The 18848-nt window shown below is 42.9% G+C and overlaps 1 protein-coding gene across 6 annotated transcripts in view; it reads left to right on the top strand.

Annotated features, from left to right (window-relative positions):
- DISP1 (dispatched RND transporter family member 1) overlaps nucleotides 1–18848 on the top strand; it is a 170687-nt gene that overhangs the window by 65647 nt on the left and 86192 nt on the right. For 4 of the 6 annotated variants that reach the window (XM_053659568.1, XM_053659567.1, XM_053659565.1 and 1 more), the window contains 2 exons: nucleotides 10963–11026; nucleotides 11820–11885. The exons of 1 other annotated variant lie outside the window; for it this stretch is intronic. In XM_053659568.1, coding sequence (XP_053515543.1) covers nucleotides 11837–11885 — 49 coding nt within the window. In that variant the 5' untranslated portion in view covers nucleotides 10963–11026; nucleotides 11820–11836. Of the gene's footprint in view, nucleotides 1–5290; nucleotides 5599–10962; nucleotides 11027–11819; nucleotides 11886–18848 lie in introns of those variants that run through there. One more of the 6 variants, XM_053659566.1, reaches the window with a different exon arrangement.

An 18848-nucleotide genomic window follows, 5' to 3' on the forward strand; every position in this document is an offset into this window, starting at 1 on the left:
TGTAGGTAAATTAAGAAACACAACCAAGAGTAGACGACTTTCAGTTATTTAGAATTATAGGTGTCCTCATGACAGCATCTTTATAGGTAGAGCGTTTGCCTTATTTCACTGAACAAGTATTTATTGAGCACCTCGGTGTGCCCAGCACTGAGCTTAGAACGAGTCACAGTATTGACCTTGAGCACTAGTACAGCTCACGTCTAATGGGGGAAACATATAGAGAAATAAGTACAAACAGTATGAAAAACACCTACATATCATATGTCCCAATGTTTTCAGTTGTCTTCGACTGATGTGGAAATACTTACACCAGAACTGCACACACTCACTGAGACATTTTCCTGAACATATGGATGGGATGATAAGAATATTTAAATACTGTTTTTATGCTGACTTCCTATGAACTATATTTCCGAGGACTTACTTGTCTCTCCACCCCCTACCCTTGAAGCCTTGTAGGATACCAATCACAGAGAAGGCAAGAGGTCACATTTTGGGGATGCTTCTTTTGTATCTTTTCTGCTTGGAAAGATGTTAACTCTACGTGTTCCGCGTGTAAGCCTGGATAGGGGTGCGTATGGACTGCAAATGAACCAATGATGCTACTTTCAATACCCCATCCTAATAGTATTGTTTTCTCTGGATGCTTCCTCTAGTTCTGCGCCTAAAATCATGTAATTGATTTGTGTTTTTATAAGCTCAATTTAATGCACTTTAAAATGCAGGAACCTGTTTTCTATATTCTGTTCCACACCTGTGGCAAGATGATTTTAACTGTTCACCTATAAAAGAGAAACACATTGTCAGGGGCACCCCGGCTTTGAAGGCTGCGTTCTGTCTTTTACTTGGCAGCCACGTGAGAAATACCAATTACTGAACCTGGGAGAAGAATGAAGTCACTTGTAAACCTGGTAGTCATACCAAAGCCGCCTTCTAAATCAAAGCCATACCGAGCTGCAGTGGACCAAATCTGTAAAACATAAACCGTTCAGGATCAATGTAGCTAAAAACTCTTCCTGATTTGGGAAGGCAGCTTTAACAAAACAGTATTGTTGAGAATAGCAAAAATGAGACAGCTAGCTGGCAGCCAGCCCGACGGGCAGATCGTTCTGGGAAGCTGTGCAGCGAAGTCCCTCAGTGTGTCGTCCTCGCTGGCTTCAGAGGACCGTCACAGGCCGTATTTCTAGTACATTCTGATACTCTTTTAAAGCACATGAAATATTTGGGCACGGGGAACTGTGGAATTTCCAGAAATTGAAAACATACAGAAAAGCGCCATTTCTGTCGGAATGAAAACCATAACACGCAATGTCGTGTGTCCACTGTATCTCAATAAAGCTCGAAAGGCGATCATGGCCACTTCAGGTTCCACGGAATAATTTAGATTCTGGTGCAATGTCTGGGAAGAAAGACCATGCATTCTGGGGGCACATTCATTCTTAGAAAATTGTCTTCAGGAGGCAGTTCGGACATGAGAGGTCTCCAGCCGCCACCCCTGAGTCAGAAAGCCAGGTTGGCTTTGCTACAAAGACAGTGTCTGGCTTTGGGGACAAGCAGCAGGAATCTGTTTAAATCCTAGGTTTGTCACTTCCTGGTCAGGGGAACAGTGGACTTTGTCTTTCTGTGTCTCAGTTCCTTAAGCTGTGACATGTGTACGATAGGCCTTATGCATTAAGAGGTATAAACTTTAGGTAAGTACAGGGAAAACGCTTAGCATATCATTGGTGCACGAGCAACACTTAGTAAATGCTGGCAGTCAAGGGCACTTGTTTGCCCCTTAGGCACTTTCCCTCGTCTTTCTTTACTCCTCTGCTTGCTCTTATTCTTTTCCCCTTTCTTCTTTAGTTTCTGATCGCCCCACTCTTTTTATTTCGCCGGCTCCCTCGTCCACGCCTTCTCTTCTAAGTCTCTTTTCTCCCACTCTGCCCCAGGTTTTTATCCTTTGACATTTCCGACTCCTCTCACTTTGTTGGCCAGGCTCTGTGAGCAGCTCTCCTCTTCCCTTCCCAGGCCTGTATCCCTGCCTCAGGGCCCCTTAACCCGAGGTCTCTGACGCCCCTCAGAAGCCTGACCAACCCCTGAAATTGTCCACTAAGTTTTATGACGACGTATTTTTTTTGAACCAAAGCTTCCATGGTTCTTTACCCAGTTTCACAGGATGTCATGCATTCTCCAAGGTCAAGAACCATTAGTCAATGGAATGGGACCATCTCCTCCCCCTGGCCCCAAATGGCTTGTTGGGCCCCTTCGCCAGTTGGTTTTAGGGGACCTCTCTATACACGGGAAGGTGTTCACCACTCACTGTCTCCAGCCAGGGAGCACTCGAGCTGTGATTCCCAGGAAACTCCTTGCCTGCTACGTTACCGTGATGTGCTTCAACATTCGCGTGCAGCAGCTTTTCCTTCCAGAACCCGAGTGGTTTCAGAAAAACGGCATCACGCGCTCCACAGCTCTTTCCCCTGTTTCAAATGCTCATGACGAATGACCAGCTCAATTTAAAACAAAGCAGATATTTCTCATTTTAATTTCTTTTCCATTCTGCGTGATACACCCAAGCCAACTTGGAAACAAAGCATTCAATATTTTAGAGACCAATTGTTGAGGGAAAAAACACTGTGTTTGGAATGAGTTATAAATTCATTAGGAAAAAAATTCCAGATTGACAGCATCTTGGGTTTCTTTTCAGCCTTTGAGTAAGGCAGGCATGTCAGTGATAACAAAATAGTAATGTAAGATTTTGGTATATATTTTTTCTACTTGGCCAAAGAGTTCAAGTTCTTAACTAAAATCGTCATTCACATGAATCATCATGACAACCTGAAAAATTTAAAACTCCTCTAGGAAAAGAAGATCCCCAAGCCTCACATTCTTTGCACATCTTATCGTGTGCAAAAGTTTAGAGCAGAAAAACATTCCTTTGAACAGAGCACTTTTTCATCTCGGCACTGATAATTCTGACCTCAAAAATAAAACTCCATTTTCAAGGGCCTGGTTCCACTGGGAAGTAATCAAACCAAAATAACGAACACGAACCTCTTACTCCCCACACAACACTTAAAAAAATACTGATAATCAATCCTGGGCAGGTAGCTCCGTTAGTTAGAGTGTCGCCCCTGATTCTCCAAGGTTGAGGGTTTGATCCCTCGTCAGGGCACATACAAGAACCAACCAATGAATGCATCCATAAGTGGAACAGGACGTCAGTGTTTGTCTCTCCAGCTCTGTGTGTAAAAGCGACATGTAGAGAAATAAATACTGGTAACCAATCCTGGTTTACTTAGTGTGAGGAGCTTAACTAACACAGTGCTGCATACATATTGATCAAATGTAAAGACAGTGCCTAGCACATGCTAGACTCGGAGTGCCAGAGTGAACATGTCACGTAAGGTCCTTGCCCTTGAGAAAAACATACACATATCCACACATAAATGTCTATACACACATATGCATGCATGTATTGCATGTGTTCACATCCAAATAGGGGCCGGTGCAGCACAGAAATGGATAGGACTGAGGGGGAGTCAATTGTCCTTTGGAATGCCATCTGCAGGGATCTGGTGGAAAAACAGAGCCCTCCGCTGAGTCTTGATTAATCCGGTTTCTGGGTTTTAATGATGAAGTCGGCAATGGCCCTGACTCGTGGCTGTTCGCAGAAGCAGCAGCTCCAGCCATCCCAGGATGCGTGTGCTCTGACCGGCGACCTGTGCGCTGCAAACGAGCCTATGCTGTCACCGTGCAGGAGACACCCGCACAGCCATGGCCCAGAGGGGGGACGGCAGCTGGACGAACTCTGCTTCTCGTGACCCTGCGCTCCCCTGACTCGACAAGGAGAAGTGGATGCCCTGGTCGGGCCCTGTCTCAGAGCTGTCCCCGAACTCCGCTCTCTAAGGGGCACAGTTTGGACTCGCCCCATGCGGGCCGCCCCCTGCATTATTCCGGCGATGAAAAGGAGGGCCTCCGTGGCTGGCTTTTAGCTGCTTGGAGAAGCACCCTGCTTTGCTTTTATTGCGTTGCTATTTTGTTTTGTTGCGTTCGGTTAGTATTATGTCTACCCAGAAGACTGCTTGGAAACCTGAGGGTTAAGGAGATAAGTGGGGACACCTAGCTGCATGCGATGAGCAGGGTTTGGGGGAACAGAGATGGGAGGGCTTCTCTGGAGCTAGAGCGATTCTGGTGCCTCGTTTGTCCTGAACCCCTTTCACACTTGTCTAGGGACAGGGAGCTTCAGGGGCCCCTTGGAGAGCCCTCAGGTCTGCTGTGGGTGTGGATTTTTCAAAGGAGGGGGCTCTCTGCCCACCCCCTTTTCCCTGAACTAAGGAGCTGCTACTACTGGACACAGAGTGAAATAGAGAGCTTGGAAACAGCAAACGAATTCTTGCTGCTGTGCCATAAAACATTCCAGAGCGACACTGAGTGGGTACCAACCTGGAGGACAAGTGACCGCCTCCCCCGGCCCCCCTGTTCTTTTCTGCTTCTCCCGTTCTTGCTCCGCCGTTCTCGCACTTACTTGGAAAGGAACGTAGGGAAAAGAGCGGCAGCTCTTGAGGGCCACTCAGAGTTACGGCAGACCCGTGAGCAACAGCAGGTTGAAGCAGCTGATATTCAAACGCCCTGAAAGTTACACAGTTCGGTCTTCCCTTCATTTTTCGGTCTTCCAATCCAGTGGAAAACTGCATTATCCTCATTAAGAAGAATATGTATGCAAGTAGCCAACACACTGAGCTACTTAGAAAGCAACATATTTTAGCTAATAATGAGGCCTAACCTTTACAGGATTAGCACGTAGAAATCGTTACTGTGCACCAGCAGACAGGTCTCTGTCACCCTCCTTCCTCAGTCAGGGACTGAAGTCTTCATTATACCAGGGCTTTCTGACGTGGGCAGTTAATTTGGTTGCTAAGTGCTTTCCTACCTGTTGAAGGAACATTTAAAGAGACGACTGCCTTCGCTTTGTGGTGTGAAATGCTTCCTCCATTTTATTTCAGAATGAATGCTTCTGCCCACCTCTGGGAGATATTTTCACTATTTCAAAGTTTGCACACTGTTTAAGAGTCCCTTCATTTTTCAGCTATAAAGGTATGTGATTTGGAGGCCTCCTACCTAATGGGACTGGAATTTTTCTCCAATTATAGGAGAGGCAAACCGTCTTCTCCAGTTTCAGAAAAAGAATGCAGCTGCTTGCAAGGGGTCTGAACTAACCGGACATTTAATATTTTGAAAAATATGTCCTGGGGGCCTAAGACTTTTCTGTTCAAAGAGATATTAAATTATTTAGCTTGGCAGCTCCGAGATGTGACTATTTCGAGCCCTCTCACCGTCATTTATTTTTTTTATTGAGTTCCGAGGGAAGAACGGAAAACTTTATTCTGACATGCACAGTCTTTTATTAGATCTCACATGGAAACCCTGGGCTGCAGCCGACCACACGTGCCTGTGATCCGCAGAGGCACATTCTCCTTTCAGTGGGTCAGGGTTTAATTTTCAAAATTCGCAGCAAATAGCAGAGCGGCAGCCCAAACCCCCTCCACCGAGATTCATTCCGGCCCACATGAAACTAATAGTTCCAGGCTGCTTTGCTGCCGCTCGTGAGCAATCCAGGTATGGCTGCTGACTGTTTTTAATTTTCTTTTTCAGAACATAAAGGCAGCCTTTGCCTTTTTTCCCATGAGAAGCCAGTGATAATGTGCCTGAAATTCCAGCAACCGGGATAAGCGAGCCTTTGCACACTGACGTCACTAGGCTTCATGTTGGGGCCCGGAAAGATAGATACGAGCTCGATGATAGACACAGTGCAGTGGAGGGTGGGCATGTGATAGGGGACTGAGGGAAAAGGAGGGTGTTCGGGAGATTTGCCCCCAAGTCTTTGAACTTGGTGCCCTAGAAAGCAGCTATTTCCTGCACCTAGACCGCCTTTGATAATCGCTTACCACAGTCAGAATGTTGAAGGGGATGGACAATATGTTTTTATGTTCATCGAAGTTCTTGTCATATGAATAATAGAACAAGACTGGGGTGTCCCCAAGGGTAGGGATCTGAGTTCCACTGCTCTTTGTCCCTGTGAGTTTATAAAGAGTAAACTCTTAACTATTCACTGAGTGACTCCATTTATAAAGGGATGAGTTATTCTGTTGTGTTTGTTTACAACTTTTAAATATTGATGTCGTTTCCAACTTAAAGAAGAGTTACAAAATCAGTGCAAGGGAATTCCATATATATATATATGGTTTACTGAAATTTATCAGCTGCTTGCTAAGTTTTAAGTGTTTCTATGTAAGCATAATGGTTTTCTGAACCATTTGAGAATCAGCTGCCAATATTGTACCCATTTTACCCCTAAACACTTCAGTATCTACTTCCTAAGAAGGACATTCCTTTAAAATAAAATACAGTTCCCTTATCAAGACCTGGGAATTCAGCTTTGATATAATACTGTTTTCTAGTCCATATCTGTATAGATTTGTCTGTTGTCTCAATAGGATCTTTTGTAGCTATTTTTTCTCAGGCCAGTATCCAGTCCAAGATCACACATTCCACTTAACTTTCCTGCCCGATTATCTCCCTTTAATCTGGAACCGTTCTTCAGCCTTTCTTTTCCTTTCTGACCTTAACATGTTTGGAAGAGTAGAGGTCAGTTACTTAGGTGAAGAGTCCTCGATTTGCATTTGTCTAATTATTAGGTTGTTTGTCTAATGATTAGTTTGTTGCAATTCAATTGAGTTTCTGTAGTTTTGGGAGGAAAGCCATGGGGCAGGGTCCTTCTCGGTGGGTCGTGCCCGTGAGACCAGTTTGTACAGACAGTACTGATTTTTTTTACTTGGTTAAATTATGTCCACCCGGTTTCTCCACTGTAAAATGACGGGTTTTCCTTTGCAATTAAAATGTAATTTGTGGGGAGATACTTTGAAACTGTAAATATCTCGATTCTCATCAGACTCTCACTCCATGGTTGAAGCATCCATTATTCCTTTCTTCCACTTTATTAGTTGGCTTTGAATTCTAAGGAGAGGCTTCCTTTTAAAAGAAATTATTTATTTTTAATTTGTATTAGTCTGAACTCATAGATTCTTCCTTTATTCCAGGAGTTGCATTCCGTCCTGTCATTAATTATTTTGATTCCTGAATTATTCTAGATTTGCCCTGCTAGATTCCCTACTCCTGTTTTGTTGTGGTTTTTTTGACATGTTTTCATCATTCTTTGAGAATTTCTTCCTTTCTGCTATAATAAGATGTTCTAGGTCGAGCCCTCGACTCAGCCTTTCTCTCAGGTACCCTGATTCCTTTCAGTGGTGAGTGGTAGTTAAACTGAGAGCTGGGTGCATGGGAGCTCGTTGCTGCTAACATGTCATTGGTGTTAGATTCTCCCAGGTCTCTTGTACTGAGTGAGGAGATGCGTGTGTTTGTGTGTGTGTGTGTGCTGTACCTATGTCTAAATTAAAGTTCTGTACCTAAATTAAGAGGTTCCTAGTAGTTATTCCAGATTAAATCCTGCACCCCATGATTCAGTCCAGTCTCCCCTCATATTTATAACTCCCGTCTCCAACAGTGAAAAACATGTCTTTATGATACTGTTTTATGTCCCTAGTATCTTGTCCAAGCCTTGGCAGTAAATGGCACATACATGTTTTGAGGATTTCAATGAATGAGTAAATTTAATAGTCATGGTGTTATATCTGTACATACCCTCACTGCTGAGACCAATGCCCAGCATGAGTTAGCTGTTGAATAAAACGTGGTTGAACAAATGGTTCTCTTCTCTCCAAGATCTTTATTTTTTCCTTCCAAACCACATGAAACATGACTCCATAGGAATATTCTTGTTTGTTTGTTTGTTTGTTTTTTACTATTTAAAGCATGAGTCCAGTTAAATTATTCAGTGACCACAACCAGTCTTTTTTGCAATAAGAAAAAAATTATCAATAAAAATAAAATTGCAACATAAGAAAAATAGCTTCTTTGTTTTCTTCCAGAAAACCCTTGGGCATGGGCGGCACCACTGAACAGTTTTCAGTGTTCCTAATGACAAAAACTGCAGCTTGCAGGGGTTGTCCGGTGCATTTTTCACTTTTGTCGGCTCCGGGGACGTGAAATGTGTTCTTCATCCGAATTCCCTTTTTGTGCCCCTGCCGTCAAGGTCAAAAGAGTCTCCCTTCACTGCTGCTTATTATTAAGCTGTCGTAAACAAGGAAGCTTGAAGATAACTTATGAGCCAGTGACTAGAAATTTCTGATACCTGAAGGCTCCTTGCCAAGTTGTATTATGAGCTCGGGGAGTGATCTGGGGGAAGCAGTGGGGGTCCATTCACCTGTGCCCTCAGAGGTTAGAGACTGACACTGCGGGGCAGCCAATTAGTGATGTTACTTCTTGAAGTGGATTTTTTCCTTAAATCTCAGGAAATGGGATCTATTTTTTCTCTCTGATGTAATTAAAACTCACAGCTTCTTGCTCAGAAACTCTTAGCTTATCCCCAGAAACTCGCTTAAAACGACTATATTTTTGCTTCTTTTTGTTCACCTAAAGAATGGTAAACATGGCATATGCATCGTAACTTCTAATGCAGAAATCAAAGAAACAGGGTCTTTTACCAACCGTAACACAAAGCCTTAATTAAGTTCGGTAAGATTTCCCACAAAATTGGCTTGAAATTCATTTTTGTTTTAAAGACATTTTCCTTCACCATAGCTTCTTCAACCCCTTATGGAAACATTGAGTTTAAATTCTGCCCCGGGCTGATAAGGGGAGCACCAGGGGTCTGCATCTTTTAAAATGAATGGAAACCTCAAGACATCGGAAGCCCTTCAGTCTTGGAAGCCTTTCCTGTTTAAAGAAAAAAAAAACAACTAAGTACCACTTTACATAGATTGTCGTCTTTTCCGTGACTACATGTTTGAGAGCAAAGTTCTATGGCCTCATATTGTTTACATGTAGGCGTATAGAGCTAAAATCCCCCAAATTGTTGCTTAAAAAATACTTTGGGACTGGGGGCAGTGTCCTGTCGAGTTCCCTGTGGTCCAGTTTGTCTTACTGCTCCAGCATCAGCCTTGCATGGCTGAGTTCACACACACACACACACACACACACACACACACTTAGCTAGTAGAGGCAGGTGGGTAGGCACACTGCCAAATTTCCAAAAATGTCTCTCTACTTTTAGCCAAAGTGATATTTTTGTTTTGTTTGAACTTTCCTTAAGGGCCCCCTGTTCGGTTTTATAACCTGGTATCTTCCTTGAGGAGAACATCTCGGGAACATGACCACATGATGTGTAATCATCCTTCATAGGTATTCATATACATATATATGCTATGTTTATGTGGAGTTGAATGAGCATGGAGGAGCAAGTAGGTGCTCACTTAATTTTCTCATGGAGTGGGATTCAGAAGAATTATTAACCCTTTTGTTCATCACTCCGTTGTTTGTTATAGGAAGCATCTATCATTTTTGCTATGAAAGAGATCTAAGAAACAAATTCAAATTAATCCGTAGCTTTGTGTATTTACGGTTCTTTCACGAAGAAATATACAGATCGTCTGGCTACTGATTGGCTCAACTCTGGTAGTTTCTAATACCTTTAATTTCTTCAGTGATTAACATTTATACAGAGAGGAACATCTTGAAGATAATTTTTAGGTGTGCTTTCCTTAAGATCAAACTTACCAAATGCTTATATTTTTCATTTACATTATGCTGTGCATTTTTCTTCTTATTTTATGTCAGAAATCTCCTGTATTTGGCAGTAAATTGGCTAAACTAGTATAATCACCAATGAAAAATGAATGTTGTTTCCATGTGAAACCAAAGCTAATAAATTCTCATAGTGCCTTTGATTGCATTAAGATCCAAAGCTTCCTCTGCCAAGAAATGAATTGCTTAATGTAATTACAGTTTCCTTTTAAAAAGGGAATGAAATAAATTCTGTGCATTTTGTGAATTTTCATAAGTGCTAAGGCTCAGAGCCTTCAGTAACTACAAATAAGAGCAAATGTCCTTGTATTTTTCCAGCATCAGAGGCACCTCCGGTCGTGAGCGGTTGTTTGTTTGTTTTAAGTCACAGGTACTAATAAAAGAAAAATATTTTTGAACGTAAATATTTACTGGGAGTTTCTTAATCATGGGGTTCACATAGCACTAACAAAGCGGCGCTTCACATAAAATATAAAAATGAGTCAATTTAAGAACACAAGAAAAATGCCAGTAACAAGTTGAGTGTGTTCGGGACCTAGGAGACAAAATACTAACCTTTTTCTTAGTGAAGGCCTTTGTGCTCTCCCCCCACGCTTCCATTTTTTTCATTAAAGTAGCACGAAATTAGTATCTTTAAAAGACCGTGAGATTGTAACCAAGCGTCACATTTTAACAAGGGAGTGCTTTCTCTCCGAGGAGCCGAAAAGCTCGTGGAAACCGTGACCATCTGATCTAAAAGCTCACGATAATTTTAAGGATTAGTTGATTCAGGCTACAAAAGAACAAACTAAATTATACATGAAGAAGCATCTGCAAGGAAAAGTAGAGGGAGCTCATCTTCTCCTTGATCTTCTCTGCATTTTGAGAGCTGTAACTTACAGGCAACTAAATTTGCATAGTAGCTTTTCCAATGAAACTATTAAAGTTGACTATGAAGAATTCTGACCATGTCTTATACCTACTATTATTATAGCTGTAAGTAAAAATTAGGTGATTATCAGGTGAAAGGAAATCATTGCTATAGTTTACTAATTTTGGGAGTGGGTAAAGTGAAGACAGACAATAAGAGCGTTTTGGACTTAAAATGGTATAGGGTGGTGTGACTTTTAGCTCGGGCCTCACATTCATGGGGAGGGCCTTACATTTAAATTTTTTATATTATTCCCCATTAAGGTCGTCTATACAGTTGTATGGGTTTTTTATTGCCTCTGTTAAAAATGCTAAACTATAAAATGTATTATAAATTATTTTAACTATTTTGGCTTTTTTTTCTTTTCCTAGGAGCATCAAAGAGTGGAAATGGCTGGATCGTCTCTTCACCTCTTAGAGGGGCAGAGTATTTTAGGTAGGAATTAGCATCGGAAAACACTCATTATAGATGCCTGCTATCATGCATTAAAAGAGATCTGAATTTCGCTATCTCATTTTTAAGATAGCTGTATGATTCTAAAATTTCTCCATTTCTTATCTGTAACTTTTTTCTCCAGCCCGAGAGAAAGAACTGGTTTTCGTTAGAATGTATTTGCCTGTTTGTTCACGTCTCACAGACAAAGAAAGCAGTGGTTCGACCTGGAGACTATTTTGTCTCCCAGGGGACATTTATTTTTGCAATGTCTGGAGACATTTCTGTTGTCACTGCTCAGGTGGGAGGGGGGCTCATGGCAATTAGTGAGCAGAGGCTGGAGATGTCCTGCCATACATTAGGACATTTGCCCCCAAAAGGAAGAGTTCCACGGTCCCAGATGCCCGCGGCGCCAAGGCTGAGAAATGGCGACACCAAGCAGTCTCGGGCTTGCTGGTCTGTGCCCCTGTGACAAGCAGATTTACCAACCCAGATCTGATATTTGCGTGCCGTTTTTCCCTTTAGCCTCATAGCATTCCATCAAAGCACTGCCTTCTCACGTTTATTAGGGTTTGTTCTATCCACCCCCACCCCCTTCAGCATGCTTGTGTCATTTACAATTCAGCCAGCATCACTTGTTACTATTTTTAGTCATTGTGGGGTTTTGTTTGTTTATTGTGAGTATGTGACACGCGATTCTAAGAGTCAGAACAGTGCAAAAAGGGATCCTTGGACGAGTGGGAATCCATTTTTTTAAAAGTTCTCTCGATGATTCTGATGTTCACCCACTTTTCAGAACCGCTGGCCTAGTTAATGGGCTTTGGAGTCGGACCTGAATTTAAATCTGGTTTCTTCGCATCAGGTATGTAACATTGGGTAAGTCACTTCCCCTCTCGGACCTCCAGACTTCTACCTCTAAGGGTTGTCGTGAGGATACGCAGGTGTACGTGCAGAGTGTACCTCCACGGCAACCTGAAGTGGCCCCCAGGGATGGCTGTTTTATTCTCCCAGGTAGCCACGTGGCCACGGGTCATTGTGTGGCTGCTATGTACTGAGGCACTGTGCTCTTTCCTCACCCGGTTCCTGCGTTTGAGAAGTTCTCGTTTCAGGGGGCTCACAGTGGGTTTGCAAAAAATACAGTGACCAATTGTTACATTGATGTACAACATAGGAGGTTAAGATAATAATGAACCATGATTTTTGCGGAAGCTTTTTCCTGGAAAGCCTAACTCATGCAGACAGTGTAAGCATTTCTCGTGTGAACTTTCATGGTAAAATATATATATAAAGAGGAATAGATAGTACCATGTCTGATTCTCTCCGATATGAGTCATTTTAGGCTTTTAAAAATGAATGGGCATCTGACCATTTAAGATTTAAGGTTGGATGCGAGGTGCTCACTGCTGAAGACAGGTGCTCAGTGTTCTTCAATACTGGACATTTAAGTGGTGTTGTGACATCTGTGCATGTTTTAGAACAGCGTTTCTCACATCTAATATGTATACTCACCATCAGTGCTGGGAGGGCGTCTTGTTCAAAAGCAGATTCCCAGCCAGTAGGTCCGGAGCAGGGCCCGAGAACCTGCATTTCTAACAAGCTCCCTGTATGTGTGGCTGGCTGTGGGTCTCATCTGAGTAACGAGGGTTTATCGCTCTGACTTTGAAATCATGGTTTCTGGCCTGGAGTCCAAGTGTTTCAGCTTCTTAGGTATGAGCCTGTTATCGGTGACTAATTTCACTCTATGTGCAATTGGTACCTTGAGTTATTAGCTGATGATGTCACCCCTTTACAGCATTTGGAAATTTTTAAATGAACTCTTAGTACGAGAAGAGAAGACAGATCTCTAACAACTAATGGGTGAAGTCAAAAAACAAGTGTTGTAATAACGCAATTAAACATGACTCCTTTTGTTTGCATTCTACATATTATTTGTGAGAGTTTCTACCCCAACACTGAGTACCTAAGCGAAATGAAAGGAGACCCAGACTTGCAGATCACTTTACCCAAAGGGTTAGATCAAAATCTAGAAAAAAAATGTATAATAATACTGTAATCACTCTATTAATATATTAGTAGTTAGTAGTTTTAGTGGAATAATTTTTAAACCATTAATACATCAATGGAATACTTTCAAACATTATTTCATGTGTCTTTTATAATTTCTACTTTGTGTGTGCTTGAATTTACCTGGTTTCTTGGTATAGAAAGACATTTCTATAATTTACATTCCAAAATGGGAGTGAGGACCACTTTGGCCTGGAAGGTGGAACCAAAAAGCTGTGACTCCGCCCACTGCTGTTTGCCACAGAAAAGATGGCTTTTTTCCGAAAAATCACTGAGGGCCCATGTTAGCAGCTCTGGGGAGACAGCCCTTTCAGAACTACCTCTGCAACTCAGATGGGGGCGCTGCTTCCCAGACCCCTTTTTGGTCTCTCTGCTGCATTTTTCTGATGCCGAAGACAAAGAGCAAGGCCGTGGGGAATCTGAATTGGGGGTGCGCAGGGGTCCAAGGAAACCGGAAGCAGAGCTGTAGTCTGACGTTTATTGGGTGACACACCCGACCAGGAGCAGCCCCCACACCTGACCGTCTGCCATGGGATTTGGGTGTTCCTGCATTCAAAAACGTTTACCGAGCGCCTACCCTCTGCGTTAAAATGACATTGGAAAAGGCAGCAGAGCGCCCAAACTCACCTGCAGACAAAGCTCCAGAGACCGTGCAGAGGTTTCGATTGCTCTGGCGGATGATGCCTGCGTGTCTTCTTTCTGGGGGATTAACTGAGTACAGGAGATAACTGAGTACCGTGGTGGCTGGCCGGGGGCCAGCCCTTTGAAGTTCCTCACTCGCAGAGACTAACCCTGTCACTTCCAAAGGTATGGGGAGCTGGCGTGGACTTTGATGTCAGAACTGCTTTGAGAGAGCATCTTAGGCTGCGTTGCCTTTGAAGCAGTGACTCAAGGCAGCCTCTGCTTACCCAGGGCCAATCATTTGACCTAGGAAGCCTAGAAAGAAAAGTCCTTTGCCAAAAGGGACTTGAAAATAGCTCCCAGTGATGTGAAGCATTACATCTACAGAGAGAGTTTCCAGAGAGATCAGTTGGAGTTAATCTGGTTTACCTACAGGCAGAGGATTAGTTGTTCAAAAGTGATTCCTTATGGGAGTTTGCAGGTCGATGGAATGCATCTCTCTGAATTCTTTGCGCATGTTTAATGCAGACATTTCTGGGAAGGGTCAGCTTATTGCTGCATGCACGACTGTCCAAAACACAAAGTGTGTGCTTGAGGTATTTTTGAAAGCCAGCTATAGAGGATTTGGAGGGGGGAGCAAAGAGTCAAGAGGCTGAAGGGAGAGCACGTTATCGGGTTTCTCTTGAGACGTCAGCTTAATGGGGATCTGGAAGTAGAAAGCTGGTGCATGTCAGCCTCGTCCCCCTTAACGTGTTGCTGGTTAAGACAGGCACATTTCTGGAGTATTTGTTTGAATACCTGAACTCCGAGCCCTTCTTTTCCTGACTGCTCGTCGCCTTTTGGATTGGCCGTGATTCTGGTCACAGCCAGAGCATCTGGGCATTTCTCAGGCAGTTAGGCATTAAAGAAACCTGTCAGGGTGTCTTCTCATCCCATTCCTCTCAAATTCATAGATTTCCATTAAATTCATTGTCGGTTTCACACATAGCAGGTTCCTGAACTGGGTCATTATTTATATAAATATCGTTTTAAATTTTAACCTTGTTTTATTTTTGCACTGAATTTTTTTAAACGAAGCCCCCAGATCTCTCACATCACAGCCCCGGCCTCTGGCAACCACAGATCTGTTCTCTGTACCTGTTAGCTTGGCTTATGTGTTTAGTTTCTTAGATTCACACATAAGAGAGATCACAGGGTATTTGTCTTTCTCTATCCGACTGAGTTCGCTTAGTGTAATGCCTTCAGGGTCCATCCTCGCCAGTCCCAGATGATCAGATTCCCTTCTTTTTTATGGCTGAACAGCATTCCGTTGTATGAGTGTGTGTGTGTGTGTGTGTGTGTGTGTGTGCATAGGCCTACCACACTTTCTTTATCCGTTTAACCCTTGATGGACATCTAGGTTGTTTCTGTAACTGACCATTGTGAACCATGCTGCAGTCAGCATGGGGATGCGAGCATCTTCTGTAGTTAGCATTCTCGTTTTCCTTGCATAAATGCCCAGAAGTGTCATTTCTGGGTCATATGATCAGTGATCAGTTTTCTGAGGAACCTCCATAATATTTTCCATAGTGGCCGCACAGGTTACATCTCCACGCGTAGTCCCAAGGCGTCCCCCTTTCTCCCCATCCTCACCACACTCGTTACTTCTAGTCTTGTTGATGAGCGCCTCGGGGCGTTCCGACAGGTGGGAGGTGGTGTCTCACTGTGGTTTTCACCTGCATTTCCCTGATGATGAGTGATGGGGAGCCTCTTTTCATGTACCTGTTGGCCATCTGTGTGTCTTCTTTGGAAAAATCAGATGCTGTGCCCATTTTTAATCAGATTTTGTGTGTGTGTGTTTGCTCTTGAGTTGCATGATTTCTTTATATGCTTTGGATATTAGCCCCTTCTCAGATACATAATTTACACATAGGAGGTTGCCTTTTCATCTCGTTGGTGGTTTTCTTTGCTTTATTATTTATAAATATCACATTAGTTTTGTTTTTAGTCTTGTTACGTTCAAGATAACGGTACCTTTAAGAGCAGAAAGAGAGAGTCTGTCCCACCGACCGTCTGTCCCCACACCGCAGGTCGGTGTGGGGTTGGAGGTCATAACAGAGAGCACCTGCCGACCCATCCTCACTTGATTGTGTCAGTCACTAATCTGGGTTTCTAATCCTGGCTGCAGATTGGGACTCGTGGGTCCTTGGCTACCGATCCCTGAAGTAATGACCATGGAACTTTAAGAAGTTCGCCACCTTGGGTGGATTTGCAAGGTGTTAGGAGCAGGTTGGCATTTCATACCAGTCGCTTCATTGAAGATCATTTCTAGGAGGCGGTAGCTTTACAGTCTCACAACAGCCCGGCAAGGCCCCTGTGGGTTTCCATCATTCGCTTCTAAATGATGCCGTGCAGCAGGGACTAAGGCCCTCTGGGAACTTTTGATTTTGGACGTACTGGTCTCTCATAAGAAGCATCCCAAGTGAGACAGAGGTTGGCTACTCCCTGGCCCTGAATGAGAGGGAGCAAATTTATATTTATACACACACACACACACACACACACACACACACACACACATACACACACGTGCACGTTATATATTGAACAAACAGAAAAGACTTTCAAACTATTGCATGTGTTGGACAAACCAATCCTAGGAAGTAAAGAGTTTTTGAAAGTAAATTTTTCAGTGGTATTTTTAAAGAAGATTTTATTTATTTCTTTTTAGAGAGAAGGGAATGGAAGGAAAAAGAGAGGAAGAGAAACATTAGTGTGTGGTTGCCTCTCTTGCATCCCCTATTGGGGACCTGGCCTGCAACCCAGGCATGTGTCCTGACAGGGAATCGAACCCAGGAACCTTTGGTTGGCAGGCCAGCGCTCAATCCACTGAGCCACACTAGCCAGGGCTCAGTGGTATTTTTATTGAATGAAAAGAGAGAAAGTTCTGCTTTCGGTCAATCTTTGTTCTGCAGGTAGGCCATCCTGTGGGTGGGGCAGTATGAAAATAATAGAATTCCAATGTCCAGCATAATGAGAGTCGTCTTTAAATCTGAGCTTTCAGTGTCTTTACCAGAATGTGTTCTGATGGCAAAATAAAAGCAACTGTGCAGTAGAGATGACAGGCAAACCAGAACAAGCTAGAATCACCCTCGTTTACCCCTCAGACTGGGAGCGAGCGCCCAAATCTTCCTAAACATCATCAGTGCTACCTTCTGTCAGAACTAGGAAAACTTTAAGCTTTCTCTTTTTAACTATTTTTCTGACAACCTTATATTGAGTAACTGGTAATGTTCAGTTATCTGTGGGTTTTTTCCTATTTGAAAGACTTTTAAAAGATTTCTTAGCATATTTAGTTGTTTTTAATTTGCAACAATTAAGAGAAATACTTTTTTTCTGAGAATCTCATTTTTAAAAAATATATTTTATGCTTTGAGTAGTGTAGGTTTTGTATTTCTGATTAGGATATATTTCAGGAAAATGTGTTGGAATCTTTTCTGAAGTCAAGAATTTTTAAGTCAAGAATGAGGGAAGAAAATACCCTTAAAAGCTAAGTACACTGGTATTAAATAAATTGATGTTTAAGCCCTTGAACGCTAGGGTTCTGTTGGTATCCAGTTACCTTGCATGTCTTATGTCTTGTCTGGTGAACTGATTGACGATGATAGGGAATCTGTTTTCCCCAAATGAGAGCTTTTCTGCAGTTCCTAGGGAGCTCCTTCAGACGTTTTCTGCCTCAAGGAGCGAACAGTGCCACTTGGGATATTGTCTTGTTTGTGATACCGTTTTGCTTCCAAATGTAAGCTTTTCCTTGGTTTATCCTTTTCCCCCGTGACTGTTTTTCTCCCAGTCAGAGCCGTGTATTATAACTGTGTGCAATGCAGATGCTTTGGAGCCAAGGCTACGAGAAACATAGAAAAAGGAAAATGCCCATCATGTTGAAGACATCGGTTAATGGATCAAAATAGTTTTTAAAAATGCCTTAATGTTGCTCCTATTACTTCAGCAATATGGAACATTCAAAGAAAGACAACTTTCATCTTTGACAATCTTGAAAGAGACTTTCTTCAAGCCCTTTCCATTTCGCTGTTTCAGAGCAGAAACCTTAAGGAAGAAAGTAATGGAAAGTTGAGTGTCTTGAGCGAAATCACCTGGGGATCAGCCATAGCGAGAGCTGTGCCGTGTGAGTTCTTTTGTTGGCATAGGAGTCCATGGGGGTAAAAGCGGGGGCTGGGGAGATAAAGATGCCCAGGAGAAGTGTTTCCATGTGGGATTTGTGTCCTTTCTCCAGATCCCAAATGATGACAAAGGCAGGAAAACAGGGACAGTGAATTAAAGTTTAGCAATCCAGGAACCCACTGACATCCAGTCCAGGTCCAGGGCAGGGGACATTGACCAGAGTCGCAGGTTACGATGGATATTTCTGGATACCTTGATGTGAGCACGTCAGGAAGAAGGGTTCACGGCCAGTGGCTGTTGCCCTGTGAGCATGTATTCCTTAGCCCCTCTGCTGCTACTAGTGACTCACTCGTGCAAAAAGGAAGTGTTAATAAGGTTGTTATTAACCTGTCTCAAGAAATAACAAGCTTTGACAGCAAACTAAATTCTTAAACTGGGGATTTGGACATGGATCCTGTGTAATGTGCTTGACCTTGCTGGGGGATCCACATGTTACATTATTCAAATACTGCCCAGTAAAGGTCACTCACGATTTCATGGGTTTGCTGTTTGCTGTAGACCACAGTTACTTGCACACACTTTGATGGGGACAGTGCCGGGAGTGTGGTTGTGGGGCACTCCCACCTGAAATCAGAGGCTGACCTGCAGAGTCTGAACTCACAAAGTGATATTGACGTTAATAGCAAAACCAAAATTGGGTAATCAAGTAATCGTCTTGGTAAAAGAGGAAATGAGCTTAAATGAAGCAAAGTGTACCCCAGTGTCCAACCTGCAGATCGTACCATCTGCACAAAACACGTTTTTTCTATCCTGGAGTGCTTGGAGACCCTCACTATTTTGTATGTGTTAATATTTCATTTAAAAATGGGCACTTTTAGACAGCAAATGTTGGCGGTATTGTCTCTCAGTGGTCAAATGATTTTTACATGTACGTTAATGTTCATTTAACGTTTTCTATTATAAGATGTCTATATCAGGCACA

This window comes from Artibeus jamaicensis, unplaced genomic scaffold (assembly GCF_021234435.1).
Source record: "Artibeus jamaicensis isolate MK-2021 breed Jamaican fruit bat unplaced genomic scaffold, CSHL_Jam_final scaffold_754, whole genome shotgun sequence".
In the NCBI taxonomy this organism is placed as follows: domain Eukaryota; kingdom Metazoa; phylum Chordata; class Mammalia; order Chiroptera; family Phyllostomidae; genus Artibeus; species Artibeus jamaicensis.